The sequence below is a fragment of the Mus pahari genome, chromosome 3 (assembly GCF_900095145.1).
Source record: "Mus pahari chromosome 3, PAHARI_EIJ_v1.1, whole genome shotgun sequence".
Taxonomy (NCBI): Eukaryota; Metazoa; Chordata; class Mammalia; order Rodentia; family Muridae; genus Mus; species Mus pahari.
In genome coordinates, this window is record NC_034592.1 from 9,518,673 (window position 1) to 9,541,681 (window position 23,009).

Consider the following 23,009-nt stretch of genomic DNA (forward strand, 5'->3'; position numbering starts at 1 on the left):
CTCTCTCTCTCTCTCTTTCCTCTCTCACTGTGTGTTGTGTGAGTGTGTTGACAACACTCCTTTATAAGTATACTTTAAATTTTGACCACTTTGGGGACAGTCTTCATCAATCAATTCTTTGTTTTGCTGCTTTCCTCATTTTTTCTCTCTAGTTTATGTGCATTTCCATCTTTCCTTTTATTGCTCCTGTGTTTATATTTCTTCCTTCTGGTTCCTCAAAGCACAACCTGGCTGATCATTGAGTGTTTCCTCCCCCTTTAATGTGGTATTTTGTAGCTGTTGGTCTATCTTACCCTGTTCCCACATCAGCACATGAGGTTTTGTAGCATATTTATTTGTCCCAGTTATTCTCTGTGCCTCTTGTGACATTAATGGTTCAATAATGTATAGTTTAATTCATATGTGTTTTAGGTTTTCCATTTATGCTTTGTTGTTGATTTTTAGTTTCATTCTAGTTTTTAGAGTAAAAATATTACACATATTTCAGGCTTAAAATTTTTCAGACTTATTTTGAAGCTTAAAATATAGTTATGCTGAAAAAGTACTTCTATGTACTTCAGAAAAGTCTGTCTAGTCTTGCTGTTGCTTGGAAGTTGTTATCAAGCTCTTGATTTCTCTCCTGAGTTCAGTCAGTGTTGATTAATAAGTTTTGTAGTTCCAATGATTGATGAACATATGTTTGCAATTGATATTCCTTCTTGGTGAGTTCATACACACACACACACACACACACACACACACACACACACACACACAGGAGTTTTGAACTTAGTTTTTTTTGTTTGACCTTCGCCTAGCTAACCCACACCCTCTTCCTCTCCTTCCTTTTATTATCTCACTCTAAATACTAATAGTGTTATACCATGTCCACTGTGCTCCACAAGGAAAGTGAGAGAAAACACCAGTGGGCTTGTGAAACGACAAGTTTTTTATTATTCCCACCACAGAAGTGGAGTCACTGGCTGATTACAGTCACCAGGGGAGAAGTCTGGAGCCGTGCTTCTTCTGAAGCCCGACGTGGGGTTTATAAGCATAAAACCCACAAGCATCTTCGCCAGGTTACAGTTACAGTTTTTACCAGTCAGAGCTCAGGGATTAGGGACGTTCCCCAGTGTTTCAGCACTGTCAGCTGGTATTGAATGTGTCTCTCCCCAACTAATCGAATCAATTTGCCCTCTGTTGTAGGAATAGGCACTATGGTATGCGTCACTATTGTTGCTTAGAGCGGGGAGTTGGTCAGCTTAAGTAAAATGGAGCCTGAAGTCAAAATGGCTGTGCTTAAGACAAGTTGTCTTTTTCTGCTCTTAACAATGGAGAAAGATTTACTTATTGCTTTTGAAGAAAGTGATTTTGGTATGTCATGACTGTCTTCTCCATTATTCCATTTCTGCCAAATTTTGTGTCCAGTAAAATAATAATAATAAAAAAAAAATTTTGCAATGACAGGTTTTGGCTGCAGTCTCATTTCCCTTTCCATAGATCCTGTGGTCTCTTTGTAGTTCCTGTGAAGACTCGTTTTCACCTTGAATTGGTAGCAACTTATTTTCTTTTACTTTTTAAATTTTTTTGAGTTTATATAATGTAATTACAATACCTCTATCTTTGCTTTCTTCACTCCAAACAGTTCCATATACCCTTAATATTATTTATCTTTCTTCCCTCCCTTTCTTTTCATATTGTCCTCTCTGCCCCCTTACTAATGAAAGCTCCATACCATTTTTCATCTCCCCTTCATATCATGTGCATCCTGCTGTTTCAGTCTCTAGAGTGTTTCTCTAGTCTCACTATTGAAATTTCTTCTATGTGATTTTGAATAAATCATTTCCAAAGGCTTTACTCTATCTGCTAAAGGGTGGCCCTGTTTGTTTTAAATGAGATTTGACTGATTATATTCTGTTTTCCAAAAAACGCCTGCTTCTGTCATTGTTTTATAATACAGTAACTAACACGTGACTTTAAATATTTGACCATTGTTAAAATATAAGTCATGTTATAGACAAAATTCCATTTATTTTTAATGTCTAGCTCAAGCTCTGTTTATTCCCAGTAGCTTTCCTTATCACTTTACAAGTAATTGTTTAGTCAACTGGGCTACTATAACATTTTATACATATCCATCATAATATGGTAGTCATGTGTTTTAACCTATCTGTGTGTTTGTGTGTTTCTTGTCTCTGTATCTCAAAACTCACTGAAGTATCTTGCCCATGCATTGTGTTCAGAGATTTTTTTTTAAATTTTATGCACGTCTATTGAAAACTCAGTAGTTAATTCCTAATAGTTAATATCTCAGAAAGGATGCCTATGCTCAATAATTCAACTATATGGAAGCAAGTATTCCATGTAATGACTGTTTCTCCTGGTTAGAAACTCCCACTTTAGACATATAACAAGTTGTAATTGCTCTCTTTGTCTAATGCTTATATTATGTATGGCATAGATGCTCATTTGCGTGACTCAAGAATGGAGACGTAAGAAGTAGTTATTTTATCACTGATTATGAAGTCATTAATGAGGATGATTATCACTGATTCACCTCTCTGCATCTTGGATCAAAGGCACAAATTTCATAAAGATTGAGTATTCCAAGAAGCATTCAGAAGCATCTTTTTCTATAGTGATATAATTTTTATCAGCTATTCATAAGTACAAGACGCTGCTCCCTTTAGTGTAGTTAATCAGGACATGGTGCTTGCTTGATTTAGATTTCTATGTTCTTTTCAGTTCTCTATAATTCTGATTTCTCTCTCCCACTTTCAAAAAAGAAAGGTTTTCTTAAGGACTAATATTTATTCACTTATCCAATAGCCTTATGTTTTAAAATAAACTGTATGATCAGCACAGAGTTAAGCATTATTTGATTTAAAATTGAATAAGAAAGGTGGGGTCTTTGTTGCCAGAATTAACAGATTAACAAACAGTTGCTCAGTTAGCCAATGCTTGATAGCAAATTCCCACGTGTTAGCCATTGTTTTGGAAAATATGAATGCAAGAGAAAAAAGCTTAGAGGTAGAGACACTCATGCATCCTCCATGGAGGTGTAACAGGATGTGGGGGCAGTATAAGGTTGAGAAGGCCTTTCTAAGGAAGTCCTGGTTCATCTGGAAGGTAAGGGTAGGAAGGAACCAGTCACTGGCAAACTGAAGTAATGCACTGGGTTTGGTGTAGATTAGGGTTTTTTTTTTTTTTTGAGACAGGGACTCACTTTGTAGACCAGGCTGGCCTCGAACTCAGAAATCCACCTGCCTCTGCCTCCCGAGTGCTGGGATTAAAGGCGTGCGCCACCACCGCCCGGCTTAGTTTGTAATTTTTGAATGAGAACATTAAGAAATTTATTTCTAAATTAATGATGTGAAGGATGTCACATACATTTAAGTTGTGAGGTGATCCAGGAGGAAGTGGGCAGCAATGGAACGATTTGAGAGGAGGACATGGGGAAGAGTGGTATACAGCAGTGACTCCTGGAAGAGGAGACTCTGCAAATGAGATCAGTGTAGTAGGAGAGTTAGGCACTATGGGTGGTCTACACGTAGGTGTGCTGAGGTCAACATTGTTGTGTGGGACTTTTCTTTTCTTTCTTTTTTTTTCTTTTTCTGAGACAGGGTTTCTCTGTGCAGCCCTGGCTGTGCTGGAACTCACTCTGTAGGCCAGGTTGGCCTCGAACTCAGAAATCCGCCTACCTCTGCCTCCTGAGTGCTGGGGACTTTTCATTTCAATACACAGATGTAACAATTCAAAGCTTACCCAAAATTGATTAGTTTTCCCTATAGGATTGTGGTTTATACAAGAAGTAAAATAAGAACATTGAAAGGATTTGTAATAGTATAAGTCATAGGGTCTAGTCTGAGAAAGAAGAAAGCAACAGGGAGTAGAGCCAAAGGAAGGTTGACAGGGAAAAGGACGTAGACAGATTGCTCAGTGGATGAAGTTGAAAGTCATTAGTGTGATCTAACAAGTGAACTTTGTGTGCCTATTACAAAGAATTAATATATCTGTTGTGATGGTTAATTTTCATCATCAGTTTGATCAGATGAAGATGCTTCAAGGATTGTTAAATCAGTACACCTATGGGTACAGTGGTTTTCCAGAGATGATTTCTGACCTATTATGTAGATTTCTGATACCTTGATGGACTCACAGTGTGATGGTAGTGAAAAGTAGGAGCTGGGCCTAGTTGGAGAAAGTAGGTTACTGGGAAAATGTCCTTGGGAGTTATATATACCTTGGATTAAGTTTCTTCCTGAATTCCACTTTTCTCCGTTTTTGTTCTCCATGAGCATTTCTACTCTGCCAGGGTACTTCCTGGCATTATGGGTGACTGATGCCTCTGAAACCATGAACCAAACTAAGTCTTTTCTCCTTTAAGTATTTTTTTCTGTCAGGTAGTTCATTGCAGCTAAGAGAAAGTCAATATATTTATCAGCAGATGTTTATATATATACATATAAGCTCAAAATCAAATTTTAACATTGAGAAAATATGCTTTCATATTCAAAATGAAAATTTGGCACTGTATCAAGAGCTAAAATTATGGAAAGTAATGATGTCAAATAGCAAGACATGGTGCTGTTGCCATAGAGGGTACTGTTTGGAAGTGTGAGACCTTAGGATAATTCAGGGTTAAAATTATGAAGAAACTGACTGATAAATCAGGAATAGCTGCATTTAGTGTAGGAAAGAGGAAATGAGAGAGGAGGCCAAGGAGGTGGTGGGTTGATTGTTAAAGAACCTTGTAGCTTATAGTCAGAAAAGAAGGACCCATTACTGGGTTTTATAGAAAGAGTCAACATAAAATATCATCATTTATAAAGTATAGAATTTTTTTTCTGAGTTTATTCTAAAGCTATTCACTTTGTTATAATTCTCATGGAGGAAGAAGTTAGTTAAAATAACATCAAAACAATGAGAAATTGTCATTTTTACCTGGAATGTATAATTAATCAATATGAAACAATATTAAACATAGAAATTAAGCCCTACATACAAAGCATTATTGAATTTGTTAATTTTAATCTGCTCATAAAGAAGAAGTTAAATTTCCTCTAACTCTGAGGAATATTTGGTTAGTTGAACACTTTCTCTTATATTGGTGAAAACATTGGATAATTTTCCACCAACTTATGCACGCCATGTAATACCTCTAATCAAATGTAGGTGGAACTGTACCTTTTCTCTCCAGTGACAGAAACCTTTGAGATGCTTCCATTAATTGGAAAAACGATCATCTTTGATAACTTTCCTGATCCTTCTGATACATGGGAAATCACTGAAACCATCGGCAAAGGAACTTATGGGAAGGTTTTCAAAGTCCTGAACAAGAAAAGTGGCCAGAAAGCAGCAGTCAAAATTTTGGATCCAATCCATGTAAGTCACTTTGAGGGTTTTTTTTTTTTAAGAGTGTGTTCATTTACTTGTGTGTTTGTGTATATGACTATGCCTGTTTATGTGTGGAGGTGCATGTGTAGGCAAATGTGTATGTAGATGCCTATGGGTGCTTATGAAGGTCAGAAGGCCACTTCAGTTGTTATTCCTCAACCTACATTTACATTTTTTTTTTTATTTTTAGGGAGGAACATCCCTCTCTGGCCTGGAACTCACTAGTTAGGCTCACCTGGCTGACCAGGGATCTGCCTGACTCTGCTAACCCACTCAGCTTTCTTAGTTATGAGTTTACAAGCATGCACCACCACATTCAGAAGTTTTACCTGGGACTAGGAGTAGCAGGGAATGAACTTGGATTTCCTGCTTATAAAATAAGCATTTTACAATTGAGATATCACCTCAGCCCCTAGCTTTTATTTTTCAAATCTCTGTTTTTCTCTGTATTAAACACTTTAAAAGTCTGAAAGCTCACTCACCACAGCGTCACTGTGAAATAAGAACCAATCAGAAAAATAAGCAGAAGGTAAATTATTTGTTCCTCCTCTTTATTATGGGTTTTGCACATGTAACAAAGTACCATTGGTTCCTAAACAAATGTATCAGCACATAAATGCAGCTCTCCACAGTAAAGCACTTTAATGAATTGAGTTGATTGAATAACACTTTATTCTTTTTTTTTTTTTTTTTTTTTTTTACTATGTCATTGAAACAAACCCTCAGGTCTAGAAGTTCTCCTGGAAATCTGGTTATAGTAACCTGAGTGCCACTTTTACCATACCCACTTGGGCTTTGGATAGTATTCCTCTTAAGCCAAACTGGAGAGGGTTTTAAAAAGTGTTAAATTGAACAATGACCCCAGCTGATACACCAGCATGCATCTGGGAAAGCTCACAGGCTCTACCTCTGGATGAAGAGCTTCAAGTAATTATTGACCTTTAAGATAGGGGGAATCAGAGCCCCCTGTTAGTTCAATTCCAAGTGGTCAGTCCTCAATAGACAGAAACAGCACTAAATGTACTGTGTGGGGGGGCGGGGGGAGAACTCATTAATTTGAGAGGGAATGGGACAGATAGAGGTGGTGGAGTTAGAGGTGGGAGAGAGAGGGGTAGAAATTTTATATATATATATATATATATATATATATATATATATATATAAATGTTTCCATAGTAGAAATGGTGTTGGTTGGTTTATTAAGGTGAAGTTTCTCATTGAAGAACTGAGCTTCCTGTACAACCGTGCTGTTCTCTCAAGTCACCAGCAGGGGTTTCCTACACTGAACTGTACCCAACAAGAGTTTGTGACTATCAGAGCCTCCTAGAAATAACTAAGTTTCAAATAACAGGCAAGTGAGCCAAATGGAGTCAGAATCATATACTCCCCAAGTTCTACTGAGGACATGTTTATTAAGAGACTTTTGCATGCATTGTGGCAGTACACCATGATAAAGGAGGACACTGCAGTTCTGAGCCCTTGACATGGCTTGTCCACTAACAAAGGCTACTAAAACTACCTGGTTCTTTATTCATCTTAAGGGTGGTTATTTTTTGATTATTTGTTTGTGCTAAAACCATTATAACTGCAGTATTCTATGCTATTTTAAGCAGATGATTGGGGAAAACAAGCTTTAATTTTTTTCATAATAATCAGAAATCCAAGTTTATTTTTATCTATAGAGTGAATTCTAGGTTACCCTGAGCTACATAAAACCCCGAAAAGAAAGAAAATAAATGAACAATGCAGTCCTATGTTCTTTGTTAAACTATTCAAAATGAGTTATTTTACATTAATTTTCCTTTTTTACTAGAAATTTTCTTTACTTACATTTAAAATATTATCCCCTTTCCTAGTTTCCCCTCTGAAAATCCCCTATCTTCTGTCCCCCTCCCCTTGTTTGCCAACCCACCCACTCCTGCTTCATGGCCCTGGCATTCCCCTATACTGAGGCATAGAACCTTCACAGGACCAAGGGTCTCTCCTCCCATTGATGACAAAGTAGACCATCCTCTACTACATATGAAGCTAGAGCCATGAGTACCACCACGTGTTTTCTTTGATTGGTGGTTTAGTCCCAGGGAGCTCTGGAGGTACTAGTTAGTTCATATTGTTGTTCCTCCTATGAGGCTGCAAACCCCTTCAGCTCTTGGGTACTTTCTCTGTCTCCTTCATTGGGGTTCTTATGCTCTGTCCAATGAATGGCTGTGAGCATCCACTTCTGTATTTGTCAGACATTGACAGAGCCTCTCGGGAGATAGCTATATCAGGCTGCTGTCAGCAAACTCTTGTTGGCATCCACAATTTGAGCAGAGACTGAAGGAATGACCATCCAAAGACTGCCCCACCTGGGGATCCATCCAATAAACAACCACCAAACCCAGACACTATTGTGAAAGCTTTATTTTAAGGTAGGAAATCTGACAGAGTGGAAGGGTAGAATAGGCTATGTAAATTGCAGGCTCTGTTGATTTTGCATGTACACAGTCCCTGGTTGGGACTTTTGCCATTCTTGTGAAGGAAAGAGACAGTTTTGCTCTGCCAACGGCTCAACATTTTTTTTCCCTTCAGATGTCTTGGTGTTAGGGTTGAAGATTTGGATCAACAACAGAAAACACTTCAGACCAACCACAACATGCACCCCAAATGAATGTCTTTCCCATTCCTTTCCTTTTGGGCAAGAACAAGTAACTTATGGTACACATAATCTTTCCTCTTCCACAGCCTTACTTGTGTCTGATGTTCTTGCAGTACTTGAAAATCAAGGCCTTTAAATATGCTTAAGAGAGAAGAGGAAAGAGGGCTGGGGAGGAAGGGAAAGACAGAGACAGAGAGACAAAGGAAGTGCACAGAGGCCAGAGGAGAACCTCTAATCTTAGAGGCATATTTTCCATTTCCTGTTTCCACATTGGTCTGGAGCTCACCAGTTAGGCAAAATGGGCTCGCCAGCAAGTTTCCAACTCCCTGTCTCTACACCCCAGTGCTAGATTACAAGTGCACACAACTATGCCCTTCATTTTTACTGAGTTCTGAGCATCAGAATCAGGCTTGTGAATAAAGTACTTTATTAACTGAGCCATCTTTCTAGCTTTCTACTGTGTTTTAATGAAAGATTAACAACTATAGTAATTAATTTGTTATTTTGCTGAATATTTTCATAGACTATATGCTGACTATTTATTTTATAGAACATATGCATTTTCCTAAAAATTATTTATTCTCCTTTCATCATTTTACAAGTTAAATAAAAATAAAGCATAGCCAAGGAATTCCATTTAAAGAAATTGAAATAGACGTGCACTTTTAAAATGAGTATTAAAATCTATTTTTTAAGATGAAGGCACCTTATTATTTTGTGTATTTATCAAAAAGTTGAGTTTTGACCCTCTGCAAGGAAAGAAAAACATGAGTAGGGCCAGAATATGGTAGGCTTATAGACCTATGCTTTCCGTGAAAATCTCTGAGTCTAACTTTTTGGAACTTACATTTTCTTTATGCTGTGGTGATTCTGGAGCGAAACAAGAAGCCATTAATTATGCTTATTGGAACAGTACCACTAAGATGCTCTTATTATTTGTAATGTGCTCCATATACACATGGTGTTCTATAAACATGCCCTCGTGGTTTTCCAGCTTTTTATTCAAGTATCTACCCAGTCTGCTCTTGGTGGATAGCTGTTAAAACTTAACCTTATATTGTATCATATATTTAACACCATTTCAGTGTTTTAAGTAGAAATTGATGTGCCTGTATGACAGACTTTTGATAACTTCCAAATATACCGTGTTCTGAACCAAATAAACTAGTTTTTTAGTCTTATTTTTAAATCAATGTCTTTGGCATTACAATTAAATCACTAATACAGTACAGATAAAATCACATGGAATAGTTATCCATTTGCGTGCAAGGATTGCCTTTTATTTCTTCCTTTTAAAATTTGGTTAAATTAATACGAGACTGAGATGCATTGAATTAGTACAAAAATGATGTAATAAGAGATTTCAATACTGTGTTACAAAATGCAATCCCAACAACTATAACCTTGCTTTAATGAAGTTAGAATAATATTAATATCCTAATATTATTTTATTGGCATACTATGTGTTTTTTCATGGTTGTCTTTTTATGACCTGCTTTAACCTAGGATATCGATGAAGAGATTGAAGCAGAGTATAACATCTTAAGAACACTTTCTGACCACCCGAATGTGGTCAGATTCTATGGGATTTATTTTAAGAAGGACAAAATAAATGGAGATAAGCTATGGCTGGTTCTGGAGGTGAGTGCCCAGCCTTGCCTGTGTAATGGAGATTTGTATTGGGATCTTGGAATGACTTTTTGTTTATGTCATATCTTCAGCATGCAAAACCTGTGTTTAGTGCATTCCTTACTGCTGATGTCCCCAGTATAATAGTGAACCAGTTTGGGAATTGACTTCTTAGACACACCAGGAAATTTAAAGTCTACAAAGACCACCAAAGGTTAAAAGAAAATCAGTCCATGATAAAAGACTAAAGAAATTAAGGTGATTTTGTCATATAGAAAGAAAAGTTACATCATAATATGTATTTTTAAACATATTTGGCCAGGTGGTAGTGACATGCACCTTTAATCCCACCACCTTGGATTCAGAGGCAGGTGCAATTCGATGAGATTGAGGCCAGCCTTGTCTACAAAGTAAGTTCCTGAACACCAAGGGCTACACAGAGAAACCCTGTCTCAAAAATCCAAAAATAACTAACTAAATTAATAAATAACTATTTAGTTAATACATGACTGAAGTTCTCGGCTGGGGATAGGGAATAAGAGCATATTAATGCTAAGTAAACCTTCTTAAAAATAGTTGTGTTCTTATTTGATCTTTATTGAAAGCTAATGAGTTATAGAACTAAATATCTACTTTTATGGAGAAGAAAAATTGTCCCAAATGGTTTTCTGAATAAATTTCTATGTGCAGCAGTGAATTGCTCCTTAGAATATACAGAGTACGGTTTCTTATATAGGTCAGTCTGCTCTGAGTCAGGTTACTGAGAGCCCACCTCTCCCTAAGGTCACTGAATGCCAGTTCTACAATTCAATTTTTGATTATTCAAGTAATTATTAATTCAAACAAAAACTCTAAGGACTTTTAAATGTTGCTTTTTGGCCAGCAGAATGGCTCAGAAAATGTAGGTGCTTCCACCAAACCTAATAATGCCTGCATTTGGTAACTGGAACCCACATGGTGGAGAAAGAGCCAACTCCTGAAAAGTACCCTCAGACCACAGCCTTTATTTGACTAAGTAACAGCATAATCTTTTCTGTGTCAATTGCTGAGTACTTGATTGTTTCTTATGAACATCTATTTGTTTTCTTGGGGGTAGCTGGTCTTTGTGCCTCTATAATAAAAAAATATACCACTGACTGGAAATGTATAAAGAAGAAAAACAGTGCAGCATAATGAGACTCTACCTTCAATTCAAAAACTGAAATGAAAACCAGGCACATGAACAACACACAATAGCAAAAGCAGGGAATCCAAAGAGCTAGTAATAAATAATATCAAAATCAAATATATATCATAATATCAAAATGCCCACCCACCTTACTGGGACCACCTTGTCTTGTATAGTTCTGGGCCTTTGATGTTTTGTAATGCTGTGCTAAGAAAACTGGCTGAGTTTCTCTAGTCTTAGTGATACAGTTTAAATATCATTAAGATCTACCATTAGCCTTGAGACCTTGTGTGCCTAAGTCTAGAGATCTGCCTGCATCTAGTCTCTGATGTTCTGCTGGTTCCCTGGGCGGAGCTTATTCCTGCATCCATGGTCTCTTAGTTAGAGTTTATTGCTGTGAAAAGACACAATGACCAAGGCAACTCTTATAAAATAAAATATTTAATTGGGACTGTCTTACAGTTTCAGAGGTTCAGTCCAATATCATCATGGCAGAAAATATGGCAGCATGAAGGCAGACTTGGTGCTAAAGGAGCTGAGAGTTCTCCATCTTAATCCATAGGCAGCAAAAGAGTCTTCCATAGGCAGGCAGGATCACACTGGCCAGACTTAAGAATATATATGAGACCTCAAAGTCCTGCCTCCACAGTGACACACTTTTTCCAACAAGATTACACCTTCTCCAATAAGTTCATGCCATGGGCCAAGCATATTCAAACCACCACAGCCTCCTCTTTTCAAGTTTACTTCCCTACACTGCCTATCATGTAATAGTATGAACATCACTGCTGTTAACCACTCTAATGATGACATTGATTCCTGCTGCTTGTTTCTAACGTAACAGGAGAGGCACTCTCTTACCCCTGTGTGTGATGTACATCCAGGCAGACTACTGGATGCTGATAGCTTGTATGCTGGATGAGAGGGTGTTCAACCTTATGATTGGATGCTTCCAGATGACTTTGTTTTCTGCCTCTTCCCTTCTACAGAGCTCTTCCCTCCTTTGTTCTGTGTGGTATTAATCTGTTCTGGCAAGCACGAAATGAACTTCAGTGAGCTCTCCAGTCTTTCTCCAGCTTTCTCAGCTTAGCTACATCAGTTCTGACATGGGGATGTGATTCCATTTGCAAGAGTTGGAATCTCTGGCCCATAACTATCCCATTATCTGTTTTCTTTATCTTAGACTTTTTTATTCCTCTATTAGCATTTAAATAGATATTCATGAGAAAGAGGAAATTAACCTCTCACCTGCAACCTTTAATTGTATTATAGAACCTTCAAAGTATAAAATAATATTTTAAGAAGCTGTTCATATTCTGAAGATGTATTATTTTATTATATGACATAAAATTTAAATCACTGCTCCTTAGTTTTAGACAATTTATTATTTCAAAGCTGCTTTTTATTTTTCTACTATAAGATAGCGTCATATCTTAAATTACATACTAAACAAAGCTAAACTTTCATTCATGTAAATTTAAATCCAAGTAATAGAATGAAAATTGTGAACTTAAATCTTATTTTCTTAACATTAGTGAAGAATATTAGAGTCTTTCCTTCAGTTTTGCATTTATATACCTGAGCTGCTTTGCTGTGTGAGTCTTGAATGTGATTTCGCACACACATCAAATAGTTTCAATATGTGTGTTTAGCTTAAAAATCAGATTGGCTGTGAAATAGAGATTTGGGTTCTCTGGTTGGTATGAATCTGAATGGGCAAGGAAACAATTTATGCCATTTTGCCTGGAGTTCAAAATAAGATCAGTTCTTACCTTTTAGCCTGTCAAACTTCTATTCTGATTATACTGGTGTTTGTTAGTATAAAGTCTTGAAACTAGGGTTTATTTGAATTTAATTGTAGACTGTCAATGGTAGTTAAATGTGGGCTTTTTTCGGTTTTGTTTTTTTGCTTTTTGTTGGGGTTATTGTTAGGTTTTGGTTTTGTTTGTTTTGTTTTGTTTTTTGTTTTTTGTTCGTTTGTTTGTTTGTTTTGAGAAAAGGTGAAATGATTGACCAAAATAGTTTTAGTGGATTAAACTGACAAAAAGGAGTATCATTCTGGCATAATGAATTAACAGGGACTTGGGTGGGGGCGGGGAGGCAGTGCTCTGTGAACTTTGTCCATATGCTTCACTATATGGAAATGTTGAACATTTCCCTACATGGCTTGAGAGAAGATGACAATGCCATTTAATAAACTAGCATGATGACTACTCCGCATTGTCAACCTGACTGGATTAGGCATCCCTTGAAAAACACTGCTGTAGGTGTCTGTGAGAGTGTCCAGGGACAAGTAACTAAGAAGAGTCCTGCCTTCAAGGTGGCTGGCACTATCCAAGTCCTGGGGTCGCAGAGTGAATTAAAAGATCAGCCAGGATAACACCAACACCTACCCCTCTCTGCTTCCTGGCTGAAAATGCAGTGTGATCACCTGGTTCAGGGCTTCCTTGCCCCATGGCGCCTAGCTTGTGGGACCAAATAAGTCCCTTCTCCCTTAAGCTGCTTTTTGGGTATTTTACTATAATAATGAAAAAAGAAAATAGTATACATGCCAAGAATCTGATCTACATGAACTAACAAAATTGGGGAGGGCATAAAGAAAGTGAGAAGTTAGTAAAATGGATATAATCATTATAATTTGAATATGTAAATTATACTAATTACACATACTCAGAAGTGACCAGAAGCACAATTACCTTATTTGTAAGTGAATGGTGCAGGTGCTACTTAGAGGCACATTTTACAAAATTAGCTGTGGTATAATAAATTCTTTGTGCTCCCCAAATGACTGTTAATTATACCTCTTATCATAATAAAGCTCAAATAAATTATTTTACGTGAATATATCCAAAGACTAAGCAAAGAGGGGTGATGTTATTCAAAGGATCATGCTAATAACACTGCTTTTAATGTGAGTCCCTACAAATAAGGTATGTGCTGGAGGGGTTAATCTGAGTTGTGAATGACAGGTTTCAGGATCCATCAGCCTTCCAGGTGGAAGGCCATGCTGGCTTAGGCAAATGGCTGTAGTGGCTTCTAACTCTTTTCATTTAAGTTTTAATCCAGAACTGAGATTGTTGGAATAGAAATTCTCCATAACATACTAGGGCAATCTATTTTTTACTCTGTGGGGTGTGTGTGTGTGTGTTTAAATTATCTTTTCAAGTTGATCATTCTTTCTTTTATTTTCATCGATTCTGTTACCCCACAAATGTCTGAACATGCCAATGAACCAGACTGTTTTTAGGAACCCCTTCCATGAGACTGATCTGTATGTTCATTTGCGGTCTAAAGTTTTCACAAGTTAATGAAAGCAGCCATTGCTTCCTGATTTCACTTAGACAAAACCAGTTCTTAAAAAGACAAGGGAGTGAGTTTGCCTGTTGTCTGTGGAGCACCTGTGGAGGTTTGTATTGTCACAGTATAGTCTATTATCCGTAACGATGCACACAACAAACAGGTTAGGTTTCTGAATATTCTTATCCTCCAAACTCGGAGAACAAAACAACAGAGCTATATTGACTTAAAACATTGCCACCAATCCTGTGCTGCTGCTGAGCACAAAAGACCTGATATTTTCCTGTAATTTCTGCTCCTTGGCTGAATGAACAACCACATTTTAAGTACAGAGGAAACCCAGACTCTGAAGCCATTTGCTCAGTGTGCCTTCAGCCATAATAAAGCCAAAATTTAGAACAGGACATCCTTCTGTTAAAAGAGCCTTTCTGGCCTAATGCATCTCTGTACTAATTGCTCTCTCCATGGCGGTGCTACAAAATGTGTCCTGGTCTTTATCTCAATTGTCCCTAATTTGTTCATTTGTAATAATGACACTGCTTTCTTTCATGGCCTTCCAAGTACAGAAATTTTCCTCTTTGAAATTATATCCCTTTCAGGAGATCAAAGACTGTCAATTACAGGTAGTGTTAGAAAGCACAAAAAAATTCAGTAAATAGTAGCAAAGCCTATCAAATATACATTGTAGGTCACTGAAGTGGTCTTCATACATCATACATCAGTCATTATTGATTATTCTGGATTTTCTTATACTTACATCTAGAAGTAATATAAGGTCTGCAATAAGGGGAAAAACAGGAAGATAAAGACAACACAATGAATGAGAGTTTTCTATTTGTTCAGTATTAACACATTAGTATTATGTACCTAGAAGGGGTTGCAAAGCCAGGGCAATCTTTCTGCCGTATCAGGAAGCAGGACAGGTGTGGAAGCTGGCTCCTGCCTTTCTCTGGTAGCCTAATATTTTTCCTTCTTCTCTGTGCTCACAATTGCAGTGGAACTGCAGACTAACAGCATGATTTCTTCCATGTTCTCAGAGCTGAAAAACCATTCCCAGCTCTCATCTAGAAGGCTGTTATTTCATGTGTCTGCAACAGAATAGACAGCGATTACCTGGAGTCGACTCATTTATGGTTTTGTTTAAAGAGTAAGATGGGCATACAGTCTAAGTGTCCTCCTTTTTGCTGTTTGTCCCAGAAATGCATAAATAATATACATAAGTCTCACTATCCTTCTTGCCTACCATATACACCAGAGCTTGCCAAAGTTACTGTTGTTTATATAGGAGTGCCAGGTTATAGTGTTGCTTCATGGACTGTGTTGCTAATTGATAGATTAATAGGTTCTCTTTATGAACATTCAAGTATTTCATCTGCTAAATTATTTTCCTTTGTTATAGGTTTTTAGTTATTAAGTATTTCCCCAAGACTTTTAAAACATCTTAGAATGAGAGAATTATTTTTTATTTGAATTTAGTGGTTAGAGTTTCCAAAATACATCCCAAATGAATCAGTTGTCAATGTTACCCTTAAACCATTGGTTTCATACTAGAATGCTCACATGACATGCCACACAGTACATGAGCACACTTCAGGGAACGCCTGTTAGGTGGTGTCTGGCTTCATAATTGTTTTATCATGTTTTTGGCATCTAGAATTTAATATATAAATACATTTTTATTGAATCATATCACACTTTGCGCAGACCCTGTCTACACCATAGGAAAAGCTGACCTGTTACTGTGCACACATGTGCATTTATGAAGATACCTTTATAGAATTTATATCTAGTCAGTTGTTTGTTTCTTGAACTCACCTCTTACTTTGCACTGGCCATAGTGGTAGGCTCTCAGTTTGGGATCAAGTTGAACTTATATTAGAGGTGGTTATTATAGTAATTTAAAGCTAAATTAATTATTGTTGCTATTGATACAAAGAGTATAAATAGGCATATTAATAGAGAATAAAAGAGAAGGCTTTTGACAAGGAAAGACAAAGGGGTACTGTCACCTTATCTTGCTGACAGAAAAGACATGTGGCTGCAGGAGCTTTCTTCTCTGTAGTATCCTCCAGACTTACTGATTATAAGTGTGGACTGCTTGTACCGATGAAGGAGAAAATTCATGAAAGAAATTTGGAAGCTATTTTATTTATTTATTTATTTTGAGACAGGATGTTCTCTCTGTTATGTAGCCCTGGCTCACCTGGAGCTTCCTATGTTGGCCAGGCTGGCCTTTGCCCACCTCTGCCTTCCGAATGCTGGGAATAACGGTATGTGCCACCATGCCCAGGTTGAAGTTATTCCTACTCAGGTGACTCTCATCTAAGGATAGGAGGCTAGAAAGCACTCTTCCAGGTTCTCCACTTGTCAGAGAAATAAGCAGAAAGCTCTGACTTCTGATATCTGCTGCTTCTGGCCATGACAATGCTTTTGTCCCCACGTAATCTTCACACACACAGACAGAACACTGCACAAAAATACAGCATCTTTCAAACAGCAGGAAAGTGCTGAGCATTATAAAGCTCACCTTTGTTCTTAGAGGTAGGCCTGTAAGCATCACTTTGGAGATATTTGAGATTTGGGTATCCTTCCATAATCTCACCTATATGAAACTAGTCTCCACCTGGTAGTGATATTTAGGGAAGTTGTGAACCTTTAAGCCTGGTTCTCAACCTTTCTAGCACTGAGACTCTTTAAGGTAGTTCCTTATGTTGTGATGACCCCCAACTATAAAATTCTTTTTGTTGTTACTTCACAAGTGTAATTTTGCTACTGTTATGAAATCATAGTGTTCATATATCTGATAAGCAAGATATCCGATGTATGGATGTCTTGCTCTCCAATGGGCTGAGGACCTCTGTTGTAATACATAGATCTTAGCTGGCAGATACAAGCGACTAAGTCAGGTGGTGGTAGGGAACCATGGTACTGCAGAATGATGGCTCAGCCCCACCTCTTCTCCAGATGAGCTTCTTGTGGTACCATGTGACAAGCTGTGCTACCCTCCATGACTCCCTTTCCAGAGTGAGCATGCCCTCTTGAGCAATAAGCCTAAATGAAACCCTCCCACTGAAGTTGGTTCTGTCACCTATTTGATCACAGTGGTGAGAAAGGCAGCTAATGCTGAGATCAAAGCAATTCCACCTATCTGAAAAGACTGGAGGAAGAGGAGAGGCCATGCAGCAAACTTCCTCCCAAAGGGGGACAGTGTGTATGAAATTAAATACATGTGAGGAAGTTTTTCGACTAGAACAGAATGTGCAGATGTTGGGCAGAGAACAAAGCCGAGGAGGGATTGCTGTGATGCTGCTGTGAAGCTCACAGGATGAGCTTGCTGCAGGGTGACGTGACTATACCTGAAACATTTACTAGGGACCCAGAAATGTTGCAAGTTAGAGGGAAGGTTAAGCTAGCCTTATGAGAAGAGCTTCCTGGAAGGCTTTAATTAATCTGTGAGTTAATTAACTGCCTTCCAGAATGAAATTCATTGTTCATTCATGTGAGACAGTAAAACCCAGAAATTTAATAACATAACATTAACAGTAGCCAGTTCCAGTATTAAATTTTATATATAAATATATAAATATTTACATTTACATTATGAATATTATAAATATACATTTATACATATATACATGTGTAAATATACAAATATTATATATATTATACATATATATGAATAATGCGAACCAGTCAGAAGAAAATGTGATCAGTAGAAAGGGGCATTGGAATTAGCAAGTTAGAACTTCAGTGCTGTTAGAAATATTTTTTTATTCAAAAAAAGGAGCATTAACAAAGTTTAAATAAAAGGAAACGCTAAAGCACTAAGTGGAACTTTTAGAACTGAAACTTCAGTGACTATGAAAAGAAAATAAGCCATAACTATTGAGGATAACTTTCGATGAGATATGTGGGAGGAAAAAATTGAGTGGGCCTGAATACAGGAACATCACAGTTGTCTACCCTGAATTATACTGAGATTTATCATAGCCAAAATGCCAAAAACTGATACTGAAGAGAATTGTGAGCAGAGCAGAAAAGGAGTCTGATGCTTCCTAGAATTCTCCGGAATGACATTTGTGATGTCCTCAGTGAAAAATTATGTCATCTTAGAATTCAAGACCTAGCTAAATTGTTCATAAATTATGGTTAAAATAAAAACAAGCATTGTGGTGATTTGAATGAAAATTACCTCCATAGGCCCACAGGGACTAGTACTATTAGAAGGCGTGACATTGTCAGAGTAAGTGAGACCTTGGAGGAAGTGTGTCATAGGGGTGTGTTTTGAGGTTTCAGATGCTCAAGCCAGGCTCAGTGTCATTCTCTCTTCCTGTTGCCTGGTTATCCTGACATAGAACTCACAGCTACCTCTCCAGCACTATGTCTGCCTATCCTTCCTGCCATGCTGATAATGGACTAAACCTCTGAACTCTAAGCCAGCCCCAGTTAAGAGACTATGAATTTGAAAGAGCACAAACAGGCAGAGGTTCATTGGAGGAAGGAAAGGGAAGAAGAAAATAATGTAATTGTAATAAAAATTTTTAGTTTTAGAAAATTTTGGCATTTTCACAGTTGTCTAACAATGGCAGTGCTTTTTAGCAGGGATTTCTTTCTACCTTCTACCTTCTAGGGTTGGGGAGTGTGCACATATATGTGTGGGTGCATGCATGTGGATTTGTGGGGGTCAGAGACATAAGGTGTCATTCCTTAGGCTCTGTCTGCCATTTTTGTTGAAATGGTTTCTCATGAGTCAGGGACTCTCACCACCTAGGCTAAGGTCACAAAGCCCCTGGGATCATCTGGCTCCCCCCCCCCCCGCCATGTTGGGATTGCTCACATGTGTCACCTGGGATCATCTGGCTCTCCCTCCCACCCCCATGTTGGGATTGCTCACATGTGTCACCTCGGCTACCTATACATTAGTTCTGGGAACCAGAGTCAGGGCCCTGTACTTGTAAAGCAAGCACGTACCAACTGAGCTATGTCCCAGGCCCTGGTTACATCTTTGTTTGATTTTCTATTAAGCCAGTCTGCTTCTGTATGACACCAAGCTATTGAACTCCACCTACTGTCTGCTGATTTCTCTATAGATTTCAGCAATGTCCTGGGGCAGAGAATTGCTTCACAGTTTGATCAGCTAAATGCAGGCACACTTTCTGTGAGTAGTCTTCGAGGACCCCTACAGAGTCCTTAGCTGTCTCTTTGTTACTGCCTCCTATACTGCATGGTCTGTAGTTAGCCTGCTGCTCTCACAGAGCTGCTCACCATCTTGCAATAACCAGCATCTCCATTATTTTCACTTTTTTTTTCTTAGATTTGAACATCTCACTCGCTCACAGATAATATCAGGTACACTGCGGAGGACTTTGCAGTTCTCTGTTGTTATGGCAGCCTGTCAGCAAAATCTCTCATCCACTGTTTCAGAGCTGCCAGTGGGGCCAGGGATTCGCATCACATGTTCTTGCTTCTTGAGCAGAACTCTGGACTAAGGAAAGAACTCTATTCTCAACTTGTCTCTTCTGACCTTGTACACTATACCTAGTGAACAAGCTGGGAGAGGGTGAGGATTATCAGCCTGCTCACCAGAATTAGGGCTTCCACCCTGTGAATAGGGACAAAGGACAGGAATAGCACAGACTTGGGAGTACATGAGAAATGCATGTGGTCTGCATGCTGCTATGTCCCTGTTACTTTAAGTAATTCTGTTTTTCTGTTTTTTATTGATGCTTAGCTTATTAGATAGCTGCACCCATGAATTCTTTATACTGACTTTTTTTTTTTTTGAAACGAGGATCTTTTGAAATATTTTAAAGATAATTGGATTTATTGACTGCTTTTTGGAAGCTAGCCTTAGGCTGACAAAGACAAAGACTTTACAACGAACCAGTCTGACATTCTGTATGCACGTGCATTGTCTGAGAGGGATTTGCTCTAAAATGCTAGTTTATTTAAATCTTAAAATAAATTTTCTAAAACAAAAATTCTCAGGCCATAATTGAACTTAATAAATTAAAACTGGGGCTGGGGATGGGAAGCAGGAACCGTGAAACTCTTGAAATCCAATGCCCATGCTAAATCCAAAGCTCTCAGCTAGTGAGAATAATAGGAATGTCACCTAATAAAAAGGACCCACCTAACTTAAATATAAGTGAGTGCTTCGCAGCAACATTTATAAGAAATGTTTATCACTTTTAGGCTTTAGGAAAAGTTAAGCTAAAAACATAAATACCATTTGATATAATATACATATGGCTGAACTTACAAAGGCCAATGATGCTGGGAACCGATGAGGTTTGGGGGAAACTGAACTCTTGCCCATTGCTCGTGGCAGTGTAAAATGTTGCGGTCTCTATGAACGTGTTCGGCGAGCTCTTCCTCCTTCCCCACCTGCACTGATGTTGTCAGTGCCTCTATAAAATGAACAGAACAAAACTGAACTACGCAAGAGAAAACAATGGAGTTTCTGTGATTCAGGGCAGAACATGGTCTATTTAAACAGATGACCTCAGAAGACACTGAGAACAAAGCAAAGAAAAAGCAGAAGTAAGAATTTTTCACTCGAGATATTAACAATCCTGTCTTTAAAAATCTCACTTTCTGGGCTGGTGAGATGGCTCAGTGGGTAAGAGCACCCGACTGCTCTTCCGAAGGTCCAGAGTTCAAATCCCAGCAACCACATGGTGGCTCATAACCATCCGTAACAAGATCTGACTCCCTCTTCTGGAGTGTCTGAAGACAGCTACAGTGTACTTACATATAATAAATAAATAAATAAATAAATCTTTAAAAAAAAAAAATCTCACTTTCTGTCTCAATAGAGACAGAATACGTTCCGAGGGTCTGTAAAGGCTGCGTTTTGAAAGTGCTGCCATGTTGCTGACAGGGTGACCTCGCTTTTTTCCTGGTTGGTTTGACTCCTGTCTGTGCATTAGAAGGTTGAGAACACTCTCAGCTCATGGAACTATGATTTAGGAACATTATCCCCCGATTTTGTTTGATTAAAGAGTTTTCAGGATCTATTTTCAGATTATGTTGCAAAGCTATATACTTTGGGGGGTGGGAGCTAAACTCTCCTATCATGAATTCTCTTGTAGTCTATCTTGGAAATGTAAAATTGCTTAGGTTAAATTTAGCAACATTCACTCTTCTGGGTGCCGTTCATTTTATTTTGATGATCTATCCTCTAACTAAAGAATATCTGCAGTTCATTTTATACATCTCCATTCTTTTGTTCATTAAGAATTGTCATGTTTTACTTTAATGTTCACCCTGTGTCATTTACAGGGTTGGCGTTTAGACTAATAGAGACAGTTCATTTCATCAGGACAATATTTGAGTCATCACTGTCAGGGAGGAATCAGAGTTTTGGCCAAGACCCTTCTGTTTGGTGATTCTTTAAGAGAGTGAGCCACAAAATTATCAGTAAAACATTGATTTTTCCCCCCCGCAGGCATTTCCATATGTGTATCCATCTTTCCATTTGTTTTCCATTTTAATGTAACTCTCTACAGTTCATTCAGAAATAAAGTTTTGTGTTCCTCGGGTTAAACCATCATTGCTTAAAGCTGCTGGGAAAATGAATTTCTTGGATGGAAAAACGTACCATTGAGGTTAGACACATCTGGATGGAAGGAATTATGGAGAGCTTGTATTCCTCCTAATCAAGTGGAGGTAGAAGTCCCCTGCGATTCCACAATGGTGACATGACCACAGTGAACCCGTGCACTAATGATGTGCATGTTGAGATACCCTGGGTAGGGCTGTGCACTCTGCAGCCCCTTGACACTAACCAGCTTGGCCTCTGTTAGTCAGCATTTACTTTAGAAGGAAGCTTTGATGAAGGCTGAGATAAATCAATCTGTGGGTAGCACTAAATCATTAGTTGTCAGTGCACTTTGTCTGTCTAGGAGAATAACAGGTTCTCCCCTAAGGCTTAGGGCCTGCCTCACCACAGACTCTGGGCCCTGATTGCAACACCAAGCATGGGCCCAATCTTGTGGAGTGGGTCTTAAAGCCAAAGACAGGCATTTCCTCCTTCCCTCTCTTCACCATTTCACTGCGTCCAGATTGAGAATGATGCCTACTGCCAGGACATCTTAGAGGAGCTCACTGTATCTGGTGCAAGTGGACAGATTCTGCATGATTTCAGTGTTGCCCTCTCTGCAGTTTTCATTATGATTGGTTGTTTGGTTGGCTGATTGACTGAATTTTATATCCAAATCTCTACTTTCTAAATATGGAATATTTTCATGCCAGGTTATAATATAGTATAAAATATCAGTGAAATTAAAAATTAAGGAAATAAAGTTCCTATATTTTCAAGCATACTATTATCTCTAGATAAAATTTAACAATCTGACTTTCATAACTCTATTCTTATCAAATAATGATTTCGATCTTTTTTTTTTTTTCAAGTGGTTTGGAATTTACAGAAAGATTGAGCTAAAAATGATAAAGCCCTTTACTCAGATGGCTTCTGCCTTGACATTTTACATTATAGGGTGTGTTTGTTGCCATTCACAAGGCAATAGTGATACATTACCTAATACCCCAAACTGATAATAATTCAGGCAGCTTTTAAAGATAAAAAGATTTTCGTTAGCTGCGTGGCATGGATGTGAGGCTGAGCACACAGCTCTAGGCAGATGTGCTTGAGATGTTGCTTTGTACAGTAGTGGCCTCCAAGTTTGTGGTCCTGATAGCTTTTGGTCATAGGTGTGCTCCAACAGTACTGCAGAATAGTCTTTCTTCCTTACTTTTGGTAGGGTTGATTCCACTTTAATTAAGGAACATTCATATTTCTTTCACAAAAGTCAGCCACAGAGTGTGCAACCAGAGAGAGCTACACATTACAAAGAAGAGGAAAAAGAGGTAGGATAGGAGGAGGAGGAGGAGGAGGAG

The 23,009-nt window shown here is 38.1% G+C and overlaps 1 protein-coding gene across 1 annotated transcript in view; it reads left to right on the top strand.

Moving 5' to 3' along the window:
- The window catches only part of Myo3a (myosin IIIA), a 226,464-nt gene that overhangs the window by 7,947 nt on the left and 195,508 nt on the right, over nt 1–23,009 (top strand). The window contains exons 2-3 of the mRNA XM_021195185.2: nt 5,180–5,364; nt 9,521–9,655. Coding sequence (XP_021050844.2) covers nt 5,180–5,364; nt 9,521–9,655 — 320 coding nt within the window. The remainder of the gene's footprint in view (nt 1–5,179; nt 5,365–9,520; nt 9,656–23,009) is intronic.